This window comes from Atractosteus spatula, chromosome 8 (assembly GCF_055471065.1).
Source record: "Atractosteus spatula isolate fAtrSpa1 chromosome 8, fAtrSpa1.hap1, whole genome shotgun sequence".
In the NCBI taxonomy this organism is placed as follows: domain Eukaryota; kingdom Metazoa; phylum Chordata; class Actinopteri; order Semionotiformes; family Lepisosteidae; genus Atractosteus; species Atractosteus spatula.
This window is the reverse complement of record NC_142713.1, coordinates 47,436,444-47,457,883: the sequence shown is the minus strand read 5'-3', so window position 1 is coordinate 47,457,883 and position 21,440 is coordinate 47,436,444. Positions and strand designations below refer to the sequence as shown.

General features: G+C 35.5%; 1 protein-coding gene across 2 annotated transcripts in view; it reads right to left on the bottom strand.

Moving 5' to 3' along the window:
* Positions 1 to 1,998: 1,998 nt before the first annotated feature.
* upf2 (UPF2 regulator of nonsense mediated mRNA decay) overlaps positions 1,999 to 21,440 on the bottom strand; it is a 34,833-nt gene continuing 15,391 nt past the window's right edge. For both annotated transcript variants that reach the window (XM_088923891.1, XM_088923892.1), the window contains exons 14-23: positions 21,164 to 21,367; positions 20,379 to 20,654; positions 19,877 to 20,060; positions 15,536 to 15,687; positions 13,580 to 13,684; positions 13,128 to 13,226; positions 12,847 to 13,017; positions 10,228 to 10,369; positions 7,982 to 8,102; positions 1,999 to 4,440 (exon numbers count right to left, since the gene is read on the bottom strand). In XM_088923891.1, coding sequence (XP_088780017.1) covers positions 4,431 to 4,440; positions 7,982 to 8,102; positions 10,228 to 10,369; positions 12,847 to 13,017; positions 13,128 to 13,226; positions 13,580 to 13,684; positions 15,536 to 15,687; positions 19,877 to 20,060; positions 20,379 to 20,654; positions 21,164 to 21,367 — 1,464 coding nt within the window. In that variant the 3' untranslated portion in view covers positions 1,999 to 4,430. The remainder of the gene's footprint in view (positions 4,441 to 7,981; positions 8,103 to 10,227; positions 10,370 to 12,846; positions 13,018 to 13,127; positions 13,227 to 13,579; positions 13,685 to 15,535; positions 15,688 to 19,876; positions 20,061 to 20,378; positions 20,655 to 21,163; positions 21,368 to 21,440) is intronic.

Below are 21,440 nucleotides of genomic sequence, written 5' to 3'. Positions count from 1 at the left end.
AGGCCTCTATAACCTTATCATTCCTCTTAAATGATTTTTAAAAACTTCCTTTTTACTTTTAATGTTTAACAAAACAATTGGGTTTTTGTGGCACTTAAAAGATTTGTTTTGGCAAACCAGGAAAATCACAGTTTTAAATTTAAAATTTCTGGTGAAACAGGCATCAAGCTTCACAGAACATTTACAAACTTGTTACAGAGAGCAGATCGCAGATATCAACATTTACCTGTTACTAAACCTATACAACCACAATCATATCTGCTGACTCATGCTACCTTCAACAGTTGTGTCAGTCAGATCATCTTCCATGGCTTTACTTTCACAATATTTATATCACTATAGAAAACGTTCACCTATAAATATATACACACACTAGAACACATGCAGTGCCACCCAGCTCCTGTATTTTAAAATATTCAACAAACACCTAAAGATCTTAGATACACCCTATTTTTAAGAATATTAGTATTGAATATCATTTCTTTTCCTCATGGTTGCATTAGCATTGTGTGGGAGGACAATCCGAAACAGTACCTTTGGGAAGATGTAAGGAAGCAATAAAAAAAGGCAAACAATGTTAGAATATATAGTCAGGCATGACACCCGAAGGAGGCTCCACCGCCGAAACGTCAGCATGGAATAAACCTTTACTCGTTCCTTTGCAGCATATGCATGCTGACCATCAGCTACCAACTTGAATTTAAATCTAGGCATGTTCAGATAAACAGCTCAGATGCACTTGTAATATTCTCTTTACAATTTTGAGTACTGCACCACTGTGGTCACTACGTTACAAAAAGAAATTGCTGTTTTGGAATCAGTCCAGAGAACAGTGAACGGATATATCCCTGGGCTCGAAGGAGTCTTTCCCTTTTTGTCTAAAAAAAACAAAACAAATTGTTTAGTCTTCAGCAGAGAAGGGTACCCAGAAGTTCTAAAGGCATTGAGAAAATCAACTTTGTAGATGACAAGAATCAAACATGAACGTGAAGCCAAAGGACAAAGTTGAAACTACACGGAAGTGTATTTAAAATAGAACACAAAAGACTGTTGGCATACAGAACAAGCTATCCTACTTCGGCGTTGAAGCTGATGATATACTGGCTTCATTCCAGAGATGGCTGAATGAAATCCTCAGTTCAATGGGCTACCAGCAGCCTCTCTTTTATAATTTTCATGTTCTTATGATTCTCAAAGTGATTTGTAATTAATTTGTGTGCTTTGAGAGTTTTCTATTTTACAGTCAGTGAAAATTACATTGGCAATCCCACAACAGATAAATGTCTAGCTATAAGGGACGTGTTTGATATTAAACAGTAATATTTATAGTTGGCATGCTGTGATAAGTTGATGGTAAAACATTTTCAACTCTGCTCTTTTTGTTCAGTATTTACAGGACTCTTGCATTGTGCATTCTTAAACTTCACAAATATATAAAGCAAAATTTCTTCTATAAGGTATCCCAATATATAAAATGTATTCATAATATTTTTGCAAGAATTCAACTTTTCAAAAACATTAATTGTACATTTACTGTGTATCTGACAGCTGAAAAGAAACCTATCTAATTTACACTGAAATCACTTTATATTAAAATTTCTTTTGTGTGGCCCTTGATTTGATGGAGGAGCAACACTATGTAAAGCATTACTTAGATTATGTTATCATTTATTATGTATAGTTCAGGTGGGTAGCTGTGTCAGCATGCGTAGGCTGCAAAGGAACAATAGGTTTATTCCATGCGGAAAAAAAGAAGAAAGAGAACACAACGTTTCGGCCATGGAGCCTTCTTCAGGTGTGAGAGGTGTATTATGGTGTATTACGTATGTTGCACAAAGTGTCCCAGCTGTGTGTGAAATGGTTTCACAAGTGATGTAGTGCCTATATTTTCTTTTGACACTGAATTTGACTGTTTTGCACATTTACCATCAGCCATTGCAGTCTATTTTTGAGCAAACTGCCAGTCAACCACAGGTAACAAGTCAACAAGCAAGAAAATACAAGATGTTTCTTTATTTGACCAAAAGGTAGCTTCATAGGTTTAAGAAAATTATGACAATACAAACAGTTAAGAACTTTTACCTTCATTTAGAGTGCCTGGAAAATGGAAAGACTTTTGAATTAACTAGAACAAGACTTTCTTCAACATTCCTAAAACCATTATGAAAGCTACTTTTATTTTAAAATTTCCCAATATCATAGGCAGGAAAAGGAGATATTACCTTAACACAAATGCAATATTTCAAATGAGATATTCCGGTTCTCTGGGGACTTGTATTCACTTAGAGAAGCTTGTCTTGCTTTTTAAAGAAAGGTTATGATCTCCAGTAAAAATATATTAATTCTGAATACAACAGACTGAAGGAAGGTGATGATGGAAAAGGTCAAGTTATAAAACAGCCTTTACAGAAATAATGTTTGTTGTGAAAAAGGAACTTGCCCTTTTGAATTTTTTTTAAATTACTATGCAATACTGACACATTTACTCACAAAATACTCCATTTAAGTCATCACATTTAGATATCACACACAAGTGGACAGACAGGAAAAGGTTGGGCAACCTCACAAATATTTTTATGAATGCCTCTTCTCCCATTCATCTGCTAACTAAATGCATCTTTTCATGCGGGTAGGAGCAAGTAACGCCAGCTTCCAGTCACACAGTGTATTGCATTTTAGATGGTTTTAGTCTGCAAACAACATACAGTAACTAAAAACTCTTAAGTATGTAAACAGGTTTTAAATAAAAAATGATATCCCATATCCATTAACATTTAAGTGTTTTCTTCCTTTCCAGGAATGTGAAGAAAAAGGTTTAGATATTAAATACCGACTACTCCCCAAAAATGAATAATTCTATACACACATGCCTATTCAATTCACTGTGCATACCACTTATTTTGCAATTTTCTTTAATAAATGTCATTTTAACAGAAAAGTTCTGTTTAACTTCTACTTAAAATTTGCTGGAGCAAAGGGAGCATTTAAAAATTCAATTTAATTTTTTTATACCCTGTGTATATTAGCATTAGACGAGTATTTTTCTCTGGAACTCCTTACAGTGCATTCAAGAACAAGGGTGGCAGGAAGAAAGGAAATGGACTCTTTTGGGTCTATAATTATATGTAGCAAAGCAGACACACCCAGGAAAGAAAAATATACCTCCTCAAGAAACAGATGGGATTATACTCGATACAGAACTAAATCCAAGTGATTGAACTACAAGAAATTCTTATTTTGAAAAACAGAAAACAAAATTACTCAAAAATAATAAATAATTCTGAAATATGCTGACAATACTATTTAGTTAAAAGCACATTTTATTATGTATTAAGAAGACAAAAAGAGTTCATCTTGTAGTTTACTGCAGTATCAACAAGATGTGTCTTTACAGCTGGTGAAAATGGCCATGCAGTTCTTGAATAAGACAGTTACTCTGTAAGCAAACTGTAAAACAAGAAAAAAACTGAGATTTTAGAGGTTTGAAGACGCATCATTTACAGAATTTGCAATTCTTTATTTTAAATGGACTATAGCACAGCAAATCATATCCATACTAATCAACTAATGCAATGGCAAACATTTCACAACTTGGAAAAAAAAACAGTAGAACTTTCAGTAATAAAAAAAATGAAAAAATAATTTCTTTTCAGTTCTCCTGACAAAAGGCTGGTCAGTAAAAGCTCTCCACATTGACCATGCAAATTTTAAGCTCTCTTTCATAAAACAGCCATCACACTATTGCACTGCTCATTTGAAGCACAAGTCCAGTGGCAGATACGAGAAGCTATTTTGCAAATTCATCAAGGATTTTTGTTCCACGTTTGCAATCTGAAGCTCTAGCCGTGTTAATTTCTTTTCACATTTTTTTGTCTTTTCCTAAGCAAAACCCTATCCCCAAAGACACCATTTTGCTTTCTTGTTCATGTGTTCAACAAATTAATTCAGTCCATCAGATGCTGATTACCTCTCTACCACGTCCTATGCCCCACGTGCTTCATCTTTTTTTTTTTAAAGGAACATCAAGCTCAAGATTGTGATTTAAAAATATTTAGGAAAAAACAACAGACCAGAGTTAAGTCTAAATATTTTTTGGGACTCCAGGAGTTACCCCTCTTGAAACTGTGTCTCTTTAATCTCCTTTGCAGCCACTCAGGTACGATGTGGCCATCTCACAAATGCGCTCAACCGCGTGATGAAGACTACCACCCAATAGTGCTGTTGCTTTGGGCGCATCAAAACATTTGGATGCCACTTTATTCTGCTGGTGTTCTGGCACGCATGTCTGCCCACAGTCTCCGTTTGGGACAAGAGTTTGCCCTGTGCTGATCTCGATGTCTCTGCTCTTCCTGTTCAAGTGACTGAGGACTCCTTTACCCACAGTATTGGAGACGGGGTGGGCAAATCGAACCGCCTTTCACCTGCCTTTATCAACGTCTCCTGAAAACAAAGTGAGAGTAATAGGGAAAATGAAAGTTTCATTTAGAGTAAGCTAGGAACATTTTCTTTCTACACTTATATTTGCAAAGGTTAAAGCAAAGAACAGGACCTCTACCAGGAAAATTAAATAATTTCACAGTAACATAGTTGACTGTATAAATATAAATAAAACTGTATTGTGTATAAAGCACTGCCGTAGAATTTACATGCTTTCTTATTCCTGAGTCACTTTGTTTCTTCAGAACTACACAAAACCAAGAAAATGTGCTTCAGTATACACACCTCTTATGTATACAGAGGATTCAATGGATGCTTTTCTCATTTAAAATGTTCATTTTACAAAAACGGTTAGCAAATCCCGATAGTGTTTTAGAGTGTCACTGATAAATTGACAGGAATTTACTATTCTCTAGAATCCAGTTTTACAGTATTAAACCAGCTATCTCATAAGAACACAATTATGCATTAAAATCAGATATACAAGCATTTTTAAAAGAATACTTCATGCCTGTAAATACCAGTATAATTGCCAAAATTTCAAATAAAATTGAAATATTAAAAGTCAATGGCACTGAACTATAAATATGACAGGCAAATAATTAATTTTTACATCAATTTTGGTATTGCTGTTGGTAAACATTAGTAAACATTTTAATGAACAATAGGTTATTCATTTCTTATGTTTTTTATTGCAGCACAACAAATTTCCTTGCATGGTTACAATAAGAATCTTTCCCTCTGGGATTGTGAGAAACTAAGTTTCTCACCGTTAATTCTAAGCCACATGACTCAGCAGAAATGTGAAAATAAGTAGCAAAATAATTAGGGCAAATCAAATCAACTTAAATATCCTCCATGAAAAGGCCAAGAGCATTACAGAGTGTTTCTCGCCCTCTCCATTGTGAATTTACCCTCCTCTGTGTCCCAAGTGTAAAAATAGACTAAAAAAATCTTTTTTGCCCACTGCAATATCAAATTCAATAAGCTTTCTTGTCATGACCAATGAATTAGTGTTGCCAAGCACATACAATTAACAATATTTTTGGACAGGTACATGCATCACATAAAAGATTAGACAGGCTCACTGTTCCTCAGGCTGTAACAAGAGTTCACATACTGGACTATCAGCTCTTTTGAGCTTCCTCCCCCCACCTCTAGTAGGATTGGAAATTGTTCTGATTCTGGCAGTTGTAGGAATTCTGGGATAGAATTTGCTTGTTAGGGAAGAACGTTTGCCTAGAGTACTTCTCTCACGGTGCAGCAGAAAGTGCATCTATGTCTCTGCTACGCCCTGCTGCCAATGGGAACACAGCCTTTCCTCTCTGGGCAGCCAGGTCTGCCTGTGTCACCCAGCTTCTATGGCCAGGCTATGGTCTCTCAGCATATACGTTGTCAGGGTCTGTTTCTCTTTATTGTCTCTTATGCTGGTCAAATACACATACACTAACAACAAAAACTTCAATGGTACAGGACCATAAAAATACACACAAGCTGACTGTGTCCCAGTGAGGAGGTGTGGTGTGACTTGTGCTGTGATTTGGTTGACTTTGATTTGTGTTGTTTTAGCTATGCTATCCTGAGGTTGGTTGGTGTTTGTGAACTTCAGGATTAGCTGGCTGAATGGAGTCTACTCTGGGCTCAGTTCTTGGCTCAGCAGAGCCTTGCAGTGGTACGAAGTCTGGTCACTTTTTCAGCTGTAACCAATATTTTATTGGTCTTTTGTATATTGTTTAGCAATGGGTATTAGGCTTAGTTGGCTCAGCATGAATTGTTAGTAATTTTTCTCTGCACAAACGTTTTTACAGAACTCTGTGTGCAGTGCTTCAATGAGATGTCCCATTTAGTGTAATCTTGGTCTGTGATTGGACCCCACACTTCACTGCCAATTGGCTGGATTACACTTTCAAATAATTTGCAGCCAGATGTTTATGGGGGGCTGTTTAATGTTCTAGCCTCCTTTTAATGGAGTAGAAAGCCCTTCATGGCCTCTCCTTCAGCACTGATTGTCAATCTAAGGTAAACATAGCTGGTTGTTTGTTTGTGTTCCAATGCAGTGTTGTTCAGTGTGAAGTAGTATCTATTTCACCGAGATCTGGCACTCTTCTGGAAAAACATGTAATCTGATCTCGTCCAGATTGACTGTCAGTACCCAGGTCTGACAGTACTGCTCTAGCAGTGTCAGGCCCTGCTGTAGCCCCCGATATTACTTTCAAACTAAGCATCTCTCTTATCTTCTGTAGCACCATTTTACCGCCTTCTCTGTTGGTACTATTTGTCTGTCCTTGTTGTGCTAGACTACTGTAAAACAGATTTCACCCAGGGGATAATAAAGCTTGAACTGAATTGTATTATTTTTCATAACTTTCTGTATTTTTATAAACTGTACAAAACAGTTCAGGGAACACACCTGTGACAGTTTCAAACACTAAAAACACACCATGCATCTTATTGAAGTCCAAAGATCAAAACTGCTCCCCAAATAACATGTAACAGTTATAGGCCCTTGCTGACACAGAAGAAAAAGCTAAGAATGACTAAAAAGGATTTTTTGTTAATATTTTACATTTATACCTGATAAAATGTATTGGAAAAAATGATTCAAATGCTAGAATATGCTAGAAATACCACTTATTTTTCATTCACTTTTATATTTAATACACTACAAAGCCTGTAACAACAGGATGTAAAATGAAGAAGTGTAAGCAGTCACCTCCAACCTGCCCACCTTCAAGATACTCATCTTTTAACATGTCACTGGCTACACAGGTGTAGCATTCACTGGAGGACTTACACGTCTCTCATGGCCAGTCCCCAGTCACGGTAATCAAGGTTGCTGCATTACCAGCTGAGCATTAGAAAGATCTATCCAGATAATTCACTTGCATTCTCTTCCCATACATATGCTTATCGACTTAGTTTGGCTATGCTTTTCATTTCAGCACTACAAATTTCTTGGTCCACTTACCTTAAGCATTTTACCCTCTGGGATTGCGAGAAACTTAGTTTCTCAGTTAATTCTCAAACATGACTCGGTAAAAATGACTAGAAAAAATCTGTTACCTAATTAGAGAAAAGGTTTGTTCACTTTTGGAATTGCCAATTAATGTCAGAAGAATTATGAGACATTTTGAACACAGACCACTTTAAGAACAATTGTGTTGTAGGATGTTTACATTTGGCCTTCAATCTTTTCTCATAAACATTTTTTTTTAATTCAAACATACATACTGTCCTCAAAATATTTACACTTAATACATAGTTTGATCTGTAATGCTTGAATGACGCAAAAAAAAAAACATAACTTTTTCAAAAACACCACACAACCTGATAAAACAGCACGGATAAAAAAAGTACACAGAAAAATAAAATTTTATATAAGCTGCTCCTGACTGCTTCTAATCACTCTGACTGAAAGTTTTACAAGTGATGGATTAAAAATATTTTCCCACATCTGTAATTACTATAAATCTTTTCATAGTCCAGACAAAAGAGCATTAGGAACTTATACAACAGTATTTTGTGATAAAGGCACGTTTCTTACCTCCCTCCAGTCTTAAAGATGAGATCAGCATTGGGTGCTCCTTTAGGGTGCTGGTAGCGTGGCCGTCTTTCTCGGTTCGTGTTGGCAGGGGCTGGGCGCTGAGCCAGGGACTGCAGCATCTCTGCACAACAATCAAACACACAGCTCAGTGACCTAAGACTTCATCTTTATATCTAACAGCGATTTCATTTTAAGTGATGGAAGGCTCAGAATTGCTAACACAAAATAAATGCCATTGTTTCGCGCATACACTGAAACGTTGTTTTGGCTAGAACATGTTCATGTTTTAATTCAGGTTTAAATAAAAAAGGACACTTTTTTGTGTGTGCTCTGTAGTCTCTCAGCCCATGGAAAACGAGAAAATGACAAATCAATGAATTCTGAAGAAACATTTAACTGTTTTACTGATGATTTACATGGCACACATCTAAGACATCTCAATTGCCAGACAGCATGCTGTCTCAGGAATTGACTTTGTAAGGCAACTTAGCTATACAACACATCTGTACCTAATTATTCAAGATGTGCAATTGGAGACCCCAGAATAAAACACACAAGCAACTATGATTAAGCATTTTTGAATCTCTTTTGATACAGCAATATAGGCAATGTTTTCATAAAGTTCTATTTGTATGTAGGGGAATACTAGAGTGGAAGGTAGCGCTGCTGTCTGACAGCTCTTGGGGCTTGGGTTAAAGGTCTGACAAAGGCTTCTGCTGTGTTAGACACGGTCTTTGGGGGGGGTGCTCATCAGGTACTTTGTTTCTAACTTCACATAGTCATATGTATAGTCATACAGGCAAGGTTAACTGCCATGTCTAAATTATCCATGTTCTCATGTTTGAGTGTGTGCGCATACATGTGTGCCCTGCAATAGACTGCCATTTTGTGTAGTGTGTGGTTCTGCTTCAGGGCCTATACTTCTGGGATTGGCTCTGGGCTGCTGAGAACCTTATCAGTATATACCAGCTATTACTTATCAGAAATAAGTGCTGATAATGGATAAATTAATGTAAGAGTAAAAAGAAAACAAAGAAAAAACAATAAGCAGCTTAGGAGAGTCCTGTATGATGAAATTATTTTAGTGGAATTCACCTTAAACTATCAGAAGAGAAACCAGTGATGTGTGAATTTCACCCTAATGGTTAGACTAGGGTCTGATTACACGGGCTTACAAGAAGACTAAACAACAAAAGGAAACTAAAAGGATAAAAAATCTTAAAACTAATATTCATCAACACCAAAGTTAGATGTATGTATTTTTGCCTGCTTAGGAGCAAAAAATAAAATTTTAAATGCTCTTTGGTTCTTCTTCTGACCCAGAATCGGTAGAGTCTAATAAAGACACCAGTGCCCGAACTCATTACATTACATTCATCAGATACTTAACAGCTATTGGAAAAGAAAAATGTACTGCTTCATGTACAGCTCCGTTCCAAACTGAAGCCAGCTATTTATTTTACCACCATAAGCCAAATCTGTAAATGGTCACAATTTTTATAAGAAGTTTTGTTCCTAGTACTGGCAAATTAGCTAAAGAATTTTTAACATTCTCAAAACACAACGTTTGTATTGTCACTGTGTATAACTAACTTTTCCCAATCGGATATTGATTAAATCTATTAGAAACACTGTGTATTGGCCAATTGCAATCAGATTGTCTTTTTTAAGATGACTGGTAGTGTGACATCTGCTGCCATGCCCACCACCCTCATTCCACTTAACCATAGGTCTCAGCCTGCAATATTTAGACTCCTCTCTCTCTCAGCTGCCAAGTGATGTCTGGCCCCACCAGGTACTTATGCCTCCAGTCAGCTCTGGTCCAGCTGGTGAACCCAGTTCCTCTGCAGAAAACTACAAACTACCACCTGTCCAAAACCTGTGACACCCTCAGTACAGACTAAGCTCAAGCATCCCTAGCTTCAGAGTCCCACAGGCCTGTGAGCCAGCCCAATCTGTCATTAATGAGAACTCCCCTTGGGAGGTACTCACCTACTGAAACCTTTTTCCTCTTAGCTGGACTTATTGACCTCATAAACAGCCCAGAGGAGTGGCTAATTCCACACTGAGCCTATCCCTCAACAGAAATGTCAAAGTGCTAATTACTCATTCAGACTAGCTGTGCCTCATTCTGCAGCCTTTTTTAATTAACAGGTGGCTATCTTAGCTCAAGGCCACAGCACTGGGCCTACATTTTGAGCCAAGGTGGTGGCTCTCACTACCTCACACGGGGTAAGGAGCTTTACCCTGATAGTCCTCCTGCTCTTGGCGCTCGTTGATGTCCAGGGTCAGCTTCTTCATACGCATCCTCTCCTCTTGCTCTGCCTGCTGCTGGTTGAAGTGGTTGGCAGCAAGATGTGATGAAAGCGGGACATTAAGGATCTTGAACTGTAAATTAAAAAAAATACTTGATGAAAGAGCTTGGCTATTTCTAGAATAAACTGATCTGGTTTTCCCCATGAGAGAACTCTATTTGATAAAATCAAATAATTCCACCCAAATGTTCAAAAAATAATTTGTAGCATTACCAGTGGCAAAATATATTTTTTTCCCCACTGTCACAGACCATTATAGAGTCTACGGCTCTGGAAGAGAGGAGTTGTTCTACAGCAAAAAAGAGGTTAAAATGAATCTAATTGCTGTTTTGACAACAGAAGCCTCTTTGCTTTCAATGCTGCATGAACACTTTGCATGTTACTCAAAATGAGAAACCATAAAAGATCTATAGCTTTGTTTTAGCTCTTGGACAAAATAAAGCTTGGAAAACATTTCCAGCCTTAGCTCAATGAAATCAGTTAATACAATCGCTAGTTTTCACGTCGGGAACACCCACTCCCCTTTTAACACTATGAAAAACACCTTTCAAAACAAGGAATGGTTTCAGCCTCTAAACCACAAATTCCACTGGAATATTTTTGCAATCCAATATGCTGTGGCAGAAATCAAGATGTCTGTGCTGAAAGTCAACATTTTTACAAGTTGCATTCACAGACCTTGTACTGTCTAAAAACATTAAGGAACATAAAGAACAGTCCTGTTAAAAATTAATTTGTAGCAAGCAAAACTACCCCAAAAAAGTGCCAGTGATTCCATTTTAATCTTACTTTTTATTACACCTGCATTATTTACAAAATTAGTTATACCCTAATGATTTTCAGCCACATAGAAACATCTAAGTTTCAAATGCTGCCTTTAATTAACCTAACCTTTATGGTTTTACACTTACGTATGTTTATTAAAACACTGACAAAGACATTTTGTAAAAGCACAGCCTTCTCGGAGTAGTTTCAATCACAAGTGACAGATGAAAACAAACTATACGTAGAAAACCTTCAGAACACAACTTAATACTGCCAGCTCAATGGACGTTCTTAGATCAAGAGAACAGCAAAAACTGAGCCAGTTTAAAGATAAGTATCAAACATGGGAGTGTGCAGGAAATACCTCACTGCCTGCCTTCTTGAGTTCAAAAAGTAACCCATTAAAGCTTTAACACAACACCACCATGCACACCTAACACTAGTGAACTAGTTGGGGAGTACCAACTTTACTTACAAACAAATGCAAGTTATTGGTGATTGCAAAGCTCTTATTAACATGTCTTTGAAAGTGTATAATTAGAGAAATCACACCTATTCATACACCCAATTAAAAAGCAGAACTGTAAAACATAGAGGATTTATAGGTTTTACATTTTCTTTATCAATAATTAATGATGTTCACAAAGAAAAAACAATTTTAATGTTTTGGATTTGGATAAATTAACATTAAGATCAATTAAAAACAACAATGTACATCAGAATGCAAACCACATGTAAGATAATGAAACAAGAGTAATTTTTTGAAAATGATACTTGTTTTAGTGAGATTCCTAAATAGATATCTCTATCGAAAATGCTAGTCCTACAGAACAAATCTTATTAAAATGGAAAACTATCAGCTTAATCAAAATGTAAATTATTGAAAAAAATGCTGGAAGTATGGGAGAGGTTTCTCTACATTTACATTGTTCTTATGGGGTTCTTATTGTTCTTAAGAGTAAAATTCCCTATCTTGACGTTGTACCACTTAAGAAATCAATTGTTAACTTTTTTTCTGCAATGCTCAAGTTGAAGATTTCAGTAATAAAGTTGGACCTATTAGTTTGCAGGGGTTCATTCCTGAAAAAACTCCACAATACACCAATAAACACCAATATGTCAAAAATTAGGTCCAGTTCTCCAACCTAGGCAAAGACACTGTTTTTAGTACCTACATTATACATTGCTTACGCAATTAAAAAGTGTTAAGTATATTTTTATGTGGAGGAAAATTTATTAAATAATTATAAATTTTCATAAGTATAAATATTACTGTTAGAGTTTTTTTATTAAGAATACCTGGAAAGAAACTTTCCATACTAAGCACAGTATTAACTGGGGCAGTGTCTACAATTAATGTAACTTTGAAGGTCTAGAGCCACTTATTTTGGCTTATATCCCTCCTCTTCTACGGGTTTCATAGGTGTTCAGCTTCATGGTTGACTAATGAAGATTTTTCAGTGATTTTTACATTGTGGAGGCTGAACCACATTTCTCAGTTTTCAAACCAGCGTCTGCTGGCTCCAGCTTCTCTGCACAACCATGTTGTCACAAACACAAAACACTGTGGGTTACAGCAAATGGCAATAGCCCACAGTGTGTTTTGTAGGTGTAAATAAGCAAATAAGTATATTCATGAACACTAAAGACACAACTTGATTTTTTCCCCCCCACATTAGATCAACAGTGTCTGTAACTCCAGAGATGATAAAGAAGTATTTATGCCCTAAGGTAAAGCCAACATGAAGTTCCTTTTAATTCAGGGAACATGTAGGGACTGCGTACCTGCTGCTTGTTCCCCTTCCTGGTTAACATGACAAACTGCATTGTATCAACCATCTCGGCATCTCCTTCCCCACCTACTACTGGAGGAGGGCCCTTCTTCAGCTGGCTCTTCAGCTGCAGGGGAATAGCTACATCCAGCTGATGCACTTTGACTGATTCTCCGCTCCGCTGCTAAGTAAACCAAAGACAAAGAAAGGCTCAAGTGGGAACATCTTATCTAAAATGGAAACATTTAACATTTTAAATTAGAAACTTAAAGTGAAGTCAGCAGTGTAAAGTACCTGCAGATTCTCCAGCATCATTTTATCCAGCGCCTGAATAAATTCCTCATCCTCTGCACAGGCAACATGTTTTAGACCTCCACCCATTAGAGTCACCTCCTAAAGGATTAGATGATAATTTCTAAATAATGATAATACATGCAAAAAAACATCACAGTGTTTACAAAACATATTTTGTGATGGCTTTTCATGAAAAAAGTGTAATATGTAAGAAAACGTTTCACAAAGCTCAAAGTGACAAGGTATAATCAGGTATTGTCACATCACAATAATTTAATTTTAGCACCAGATGGGTAGCAAGCTTGTTTTGCTCCTAGTCTCAGAAACCTGGGCTTGTATGACAAGTACAATAAATCTAGAAGATTTTCCTGACAGAAACAATGACAAGAACTGTGTTTCGATTTCCATCCGGTTTTAAAAATGACAAAAAAAACATTGCAAAGATCGCTCACTGTGTTTTCTTCATCGGTTTCATTCTCTTTATTGGAGTCTGTCAAGTAGTCAGTATTCTCCTCCTCCTCTTCCTCTCTGTCCTCTTCCTCATTCTCTGAGACCTCCTGAAACAGAGAACACTCAGTCTGACTGGGCCATGAACTGCATATTTCAGCTCACATCTGAGAACAATCCTAATACCACATACAACTCAAATTTATAGAAGCGATACAAGAAAGTAAAACTAAGTAAAAAACAATTTTTACAATTTTACATTCCAGTGCATTAAACCTATATATAGCTGGCTAACTTTTATCACAAAGCAGGACACTAGATATTGTAGCTGTGCATTTAACTAGACAAACTACTTATTTTAAATGCTGCAACTAACCAAGTACAATCAAACAACATTTTGAGAACACTATTTTAAGGACAACTGTACAATAATGCAATTAGATTTTACAAGACTAAAAAACAAATATCTCATGAAAAGAAACACGATACTGTCTGTGAAAGACTTGAATTGCAGTGTCGGAACAAAACCTAGCTTCTAATCGTGAACGCACAGGATAAGCACGAAATAACACTGATGCATTATTTCAGTTCTCAATCCTTTTAATAAAAATATGCAGTGCAAATTGACATATTAGGTTGTTACACAGTTGGGGATTTTTGTGGAGTTTTTCTACATCAAATCGTGAAGTATTTCAATGCCAAATAAATAAAAAACAGATGCCATGATATTTAATATACACATACTAATCATGGGGTCATAGAAACAGCATACAGACCCGAATCAGGACTTCAAAATTCATGCAATAAAATCTAAAATGGCAAAAATGATGCAAGGTTTGGATCTGTTTCAACACTGTACAACTACATAGTAGCCTATATTACAAACTTTGTATGCATTCATTAAATTTACAATAAATAATTAAGAGATTTTTTTTAAATTGTTGATGCTTTTAGAAATTCTATTTGCATTTAAGCATGTTATATCAAAATTCCTCAAATGGGGACAGCAATGACTTTTAAATCCAATTAGTAACGTTAACAGCTCTTCTTCTGCATGTGTATCTATGTGCTGTCCAGCCACTGCAACGCACTACCAGCCAATTACTGCCTTAGCCTGCTTTTGAAAAACGCATGCGAGATTGGCGTGCATGTCTGTGAGCAAATGGAGGGCAGGGGATGGGAAGACATTGCATTCAAGAAGCAGAATACTTTTTGTATCAGATTATTCATGATGTATTTTGTGGAATATACCACAAAACTGTGTGATTTTAAGTTATATGGAAAGATCATGTACAGTATACTGTTTATGTCTAAGTGAGTTTCAGAGCATTCATTTACAGACTTTCTTCATTTTCTAGGTGGTGGTTAATCAGGCCTGAAAAAACACATCTTCTAATTTCCCGGTTTTCCAGGATACATTGGTCCCCTCTGCAGGAAATGTCCTATACTGAGACGAGTCTAAAAGAACTGAACCTTTTTAGCCTTGAACAGAAGAGACTGTGACTAGTATTCAAAATCCTCAAAGGCATTGGACGAACTACAAGGACACAGGCGGAAACTATGTAGGAATATATTTAAGCCACCCAGCCATGTTGTTGAAGCTGATAACCTGGCATTGTTGCCAGATGCTTGGATCAATAAACTACTAAATTACCCAATTCACTATACCGGCCAAATGACCACCTCTCAGTCGAAACCATTGTGTTCTCCTGTAAATATTTAATATTGCAGTTAATATTCTGGCAAAAGTGCCGTTCAACACAAGTCTGAAAGATACACGTGCCTCAGTTTTAATGCTTGTTTTTTCGCAGCCAAGACCATGCTTCTCATTTACACACTTTTACCAAATGTATCACAATTGAATGGAATAATAGACGTATTCAAAAAATAATTTACTAAAATAGTCAGGCGAATGACCAAACCTGCATGAGATTCAGTATTGTATAATAGATCATTTTTACCTCCTCCTCTGGCTCATTTAATTCACTCTCATTTCCAGACTGCTCCTCAGTTTCAGCCCCACCTTCCTCATCATCATCATCTTCCTCGTCCTCCAGTGCCTCTCCTTCTTCTATGCTACTTGAGCCTTTGGAATCCTTATCATTGGCCAGACCTAAAAAAAATCAGGAAGCATTTTCAAACACCTAATACAACTCAAGATATCTGTCTTACACCTACCATGGCAAAAATATTTATGTTGCATGTACTTTGCATTAACTTATCAATCGGCACCCTTCCCAGCTCTACAGCATTCCAAGAAAAAGAAATGGGGAAGCTGAAGGCAATCCATTATGTCCACCTTAAAACTATTTGCTTTTTTAAATAAACTAGGCTGTCAGCAATTCCCTCATTGTCTTCTCTAAATATAAATGAAGCTAATTAAGAAGTAGACTTGGGAATGCAAAAACTATGTTACCTTTGTTCATGAATGATTGCTTACAAACCCCTTATCTGCAATAAGAACATATATATTGTATACAGGTATGCCTACTATGTCATTCAAGTCATACACAGTAAAGCAAATGCTGTAAAATTGCAAATGATATTCCAGCACCAATGATTTGCATTCAAAAACTTTAAAAGTCTACAAAACAAAAGCTTTAATGAAAAAAAAGAAATGAAGATCTTACAATTTAAGTTTTTGTCTGACATTATTATGAGAATAGAATTACTGAATATAACCAAGCTAATGTCCTTCAAAGTTATGCAACAAAAACATACAATTATCATCTGACAGTTTAAACAGTTAAATATATATACACATTTCCTAACATGTGTAGCTATAATTTTAACTTTCATAAATTATGAAAATGTAGCTATAGGTACACATTTTCTATTTCTTAAAGACACAGAAAAATAGTTATACAGGTCAGGCTATTACAGATATAAGTTATATAGTTTGATAAATTAATCATCTGAAAATTTTAAAGCTGTAAAATATTTTCATAAATACAGGGATTATTGCAAGCTACCTTCAATTATTAATATGTTCAAAAATGGTATTACCAATCTATCATTTAGGAAGTAGGAGAACACTTTAAGAACATTTGCCTTTGTTCCGTTAATACACTTTACACGTTTCCTTAATTTCTTGTTTAAATAAGTTCTGAATTTGTAAGGTTTTACAAAACTGGTTTAATTTGAGCTTGCATATTTTTAAATCTACCTTGTCACAAAGAACAAATTGAGCTCATAAATCTAAGTCCCACATTTCACACAAAAAGCCTATTAATCATACAGCTATTTAGAGACAGGATGATATTTAAACTATTTAAAGAATCTCCGTTTGTTTTAAGGTCTTATCCTAACAAAAAGGCATTCAGAAATAGGTGAAATATCTGTAATTAATGCACTAATCAATAAGTTACAAGCAACCAGATATTAATAATATGAGCAGAATGGTTTCCATTCGGTTGTAAACTGCTCTTATTTTCTTGTATTTGGGTTTGTGACCAAAACACTCACTTTGACTTATTGTGAAAGATTTGGAAGACTGAAATAATAAGTAAGAAATTAATTTTAAGAGATCCCTAAATGAAAATAATGACTGAATAAAAACTAATTCCAGACAACTCAAATAAAAAAAATGTATTTACAATACATTTAATACCAGCTAAGAAAATGTTCTGCTTTCAGCAGTGCTGTCAAAATTGTTTCCATTCTTTCACATCGTTCACCACTTGAAGCCCAGATGTCTTAGGCCACTACAAAGCGTCTGAACTCTCTGTGAAAGATGAATGCTTGAGTGTAGGCTTCAGTGTTTTGCAATATTCTATACACCTAGTAAAAAGCCCTTAAATTTATATAGTGATTTTCAGCCCACAATCTCAAAGTGATTATATATAGAAATCTACCCCTGAAGTGCAGCAGTTCGCTAAAACTTGATAGGTTAGGTTACAGTAAAAATTGTTTAGAAATGTTACATGTACATACACAATGATTTGCTGTATTAAGGTGTCTACAAGTGAAACACAGTCTAACTTACAGCCCCTACATCTACTCTACTCTATTGATTCTTAAGAAGCAGAAGTAGGGAGTGGAGTAGCCTTCCAACATTCAGTCAAATTGGCAAAGCTTATGCTCTTACAGTCCCTAACTTTGCCATATTTACATTTAATGTCATTTTACTGTAAGTCATGACTTGCCCTTCCCTAATCCTGAAGCATATCAAGAACCTCTGTGTTAAACTATTCACGAGAAGGATGAATCTAGACTTCTTAAATTTGTCTGACACAATCTCTTTAAATTCCATCTTTACGTCAATATTGCAAATAGCTGATGTTCAACACTGATCATAGAAACATTTTGCAAATTTCAGCAAATGTGCTTCTATAGTTTAGAAGAATATATTGTAAAAAATGAACAGCCACAAAATGACGACAGTGACATGGAAGAGCATTATTTTCAAAAAGAAACACTCATAAACCATTTCTTGTAAAAGCAATTGTGAGAAAGGTTAATTAATATCGAGAATAAAGCTACACAATAAAAGCTGCCAAACTTTGGCACTTGTAAAGAGATATTTTGAGATTACAGCTATCTCAATTGGCACTATATGCATGACTCAGAAGGAGTTAAGTCATTAGTTTCGTATTCCAAGGTAACACCTAGAGAATTTAGAACAATCTATTGTTTAAGGAAAACACATTTTTATCTTTAATCCATTTCCCTGTATTGAATTGTGCTCTGACTCAAAGTCTTTGTACGGAGCATGACACCTACAACAGGAATGTGGTTCTCTTACTTCTTACTTGAAGTTTAGCATGAGGAACACATTTTGCTGATCTATGAATATGCTTAATTTAACACTCATGTAATTTGACAAATGAGTATCCTATTCATATTTGAAAACATTAAATGTCAGATTAATACTTTTCTTTAACATTCTCCCTATTAATTATTCTTAAGAAACATCTTATATTTGCCTTAAGAACACATTCTCTTTTTAATTTTAACTATTGGCTACATGTTATGGAGCACTATGATTGTGTTTGTATTTGGATCACTAACTGCTTATCATCTACGCCTACCTCGGTACATCAACTTGAAGCACACACAAGTACAATGTCTTGACCTACAATAAGTACAAGCTTCTGAAACATTAAGACACCACAGCATAATATACTGAATATCTCATTTTGTGTCTGGAAAGGTTTTTAAAAGTTCACTGCTCCTCCTCAAACCAAAAAGGTCTCAAAACAAAAACAACTCCCATTATTTTTTTTGCTAAATAATGTTCCTCACAGAAACACACAACCCCCTGCAGAACTATTATGAATAAAAAGGGATTCAGTAAAATACCGACATTAAAATAAAGTGGTAAGAATAAATGTCAGGTGAAATATTTCTGATCGGAGCAGTTACCAAGAAAAAATGTGAAAAATATATCTGAAAACAAAGCCATCAACATCAATGGACTGTCTAGATAAATATAAAACATTATTCACATGCAATACAAATGATAAAAATCAGCATTACAATTTTTTTTTCTAACTAAATTTAAAGTAAGTTGAGATTCTAGTGTAATATGAAAGTGAACTTTGTTCTGGTACACATGAAGAAGAAATAGATATTTAATAGATGTTAAAGAAACAATTCAGAATTAGAACAATGACTTATGTGTTGTTTAGTTTCGGCTGTACCGTTTTTGTTTAATTTTCTATGAAAATTTTGCTCTTACTTTCATGGTTTCCTAAATGGAAAATAAAACTATCTTGTTTTTTTATATTTGGGTCAGCTGAAATAATGTTTATAGTTGCATTATCAATATTAATGCATCCCTGATTTATAATGATTCTTATTGTGCAAGGAATATGTATGAATCAGATTTGTTGTAAACCTGATGTAAAAGGAAATATTTTCAAAAATGTTTCAAGGCAAGGAATCCAGCTCTGCAGCAGGAAAGAATGAAGAACAACCTGTGCAGCCCCTCCTTCTTTACCAAAATTCAATCATCCCATCTTACTAGAACTCCTCTTTTGTTTATTTTAGCATTATTGGTACCAACTATCATTTCTAATGAGAGTATGTTTTATGGGAACTTGTCAGAGTGAAAAAAAAAACATTTTAAAAACCTAAAACCACAAAAACAGAGCTTGGTCCTTCACGTTGTTAATGAAGTAGTAGCTTAATAGTTTTTGAGGTTAACTGTTTTTAAAGGAAATACTTTGGATGACATTAAACTATTCCAAGACTCCACTTGTGAACAATTCACATTCAAGCAATAGAGCATTCTGTTTAATTTGTCTGTAACAAATTTAATTGAACAAGCTGGAATAGAGAAACGCTTACTATCTACTTACCAAGCTTTACCAGGAACTCTCGCTCAAGCTCTGCAACCTGCCTCATAGCCTCCTCCAGTGAGCAGCAGAGTTTCATCTTGGGACGTAGGAGCTCTAACGTGTCACTGATCATGTAGTCAATATCAATAGGAAAGGGGTGGTCTTTAGTCCACACGTCCAGGCTCTTTTTCCACCAGATATAACGCTAGAAACAAGGCAAAAGAAAATGTAATTATAGATTCATCGAACACATTCAACTATGATGGACATCTTTCATACACTACAGAATGAATTTTAAGGACAGGAAAAAAATCTGCATTGAGAAATTTTAATTGATCCAGAAGACTTTAAAAGGAAATAATTCCTATTTCTTTAAAAAACAGCCCTTAAGACACAAAACATTACCTCTGCAATCTTGGTATTTAAATGGGAAAAGTGAGGAACCCAAGTCAACACTTAAATAATGGTAATCTAATTCACAATGAAAATGTAACATTTAGAATATACTATTTCAGTAGCTAACCTGGAAGTAAATGAGAAAACAGTCAAGTTTCCTTTTGCTGGAGCCTCTGTCAAAGTACTGTCCACAGGTGTCCAGCACAGTGCAAACCAGTCGGATGCGGAACAGGTGCTCTGGCGGGTCCAGTGGGCTAGGACTGCCATCGGGGTTTACACCAAACGAAATAAAGGAATACAGAGTCCGAAAGATAACTGCTGACTCCACCATTCTATAGTTGTATAATTCTCCCAAAAACTTAGCACTGCTGATACGCCTTTGATTGAATTTAGGCTGGTTAACCTGTGAAAATAACAGAAAAACACAAATACGTATAAGCCCTCAAAAAGGAAACATTTTCTTAATTGTGAACATTGACATTTGTACAGCTTGACATTTCAGCAATTAACATTTCGGTTTTGTATTGCAAAATAATTATATGTATGCCTCGATTGATTGTATCATCTAAATTAGTGCTTGGATTTTCTGGAAAAAAAAATTAAAATATAATTCCTAAACAGTATAAGTAAAATAATCGCATAAAATACATATTTATCCTAATTCCTATTTTAAAACAGAATGAACACCCAGGAACATTGCCTTTTCCATTGTACTAAAAAATCCATAATGATGTGAGTATTGTTCATGATAAAGAAAGTTACTTCTATGCTTGCAGATTTTAATAAAGTACAGAAAAGCTTCTTCATACAATTTTATAAGGATTATCATTCATTTTTAATCTTTTCATGAGAGAGAACTAAAAAAATTATAAAGGAAAATACCTTTTCAAAACTGTGCCTAAATGAACTCACCTCCATTCCCAGCCTGATGTCCTCTAATACCCCATCTACCACGTGGATGCCCACATCCTCCTGGTAAGCCACCAACCCTGCTAGCAGATTTGCCACACAGTGGATACTATTGTACTTCACATTCCAGATATTCACCATACAACAAATCAAATAGTTTTTTATCTCTGGGTCCTGCCAGGGCAATTTTCTCATCTGTCGCAAAACCTTAGAGAGAAAAGAGAAAATGGCAACTTTTTTTGTACAAGCATAAGAAATCAAATCTGGTTAACTGGGAAAA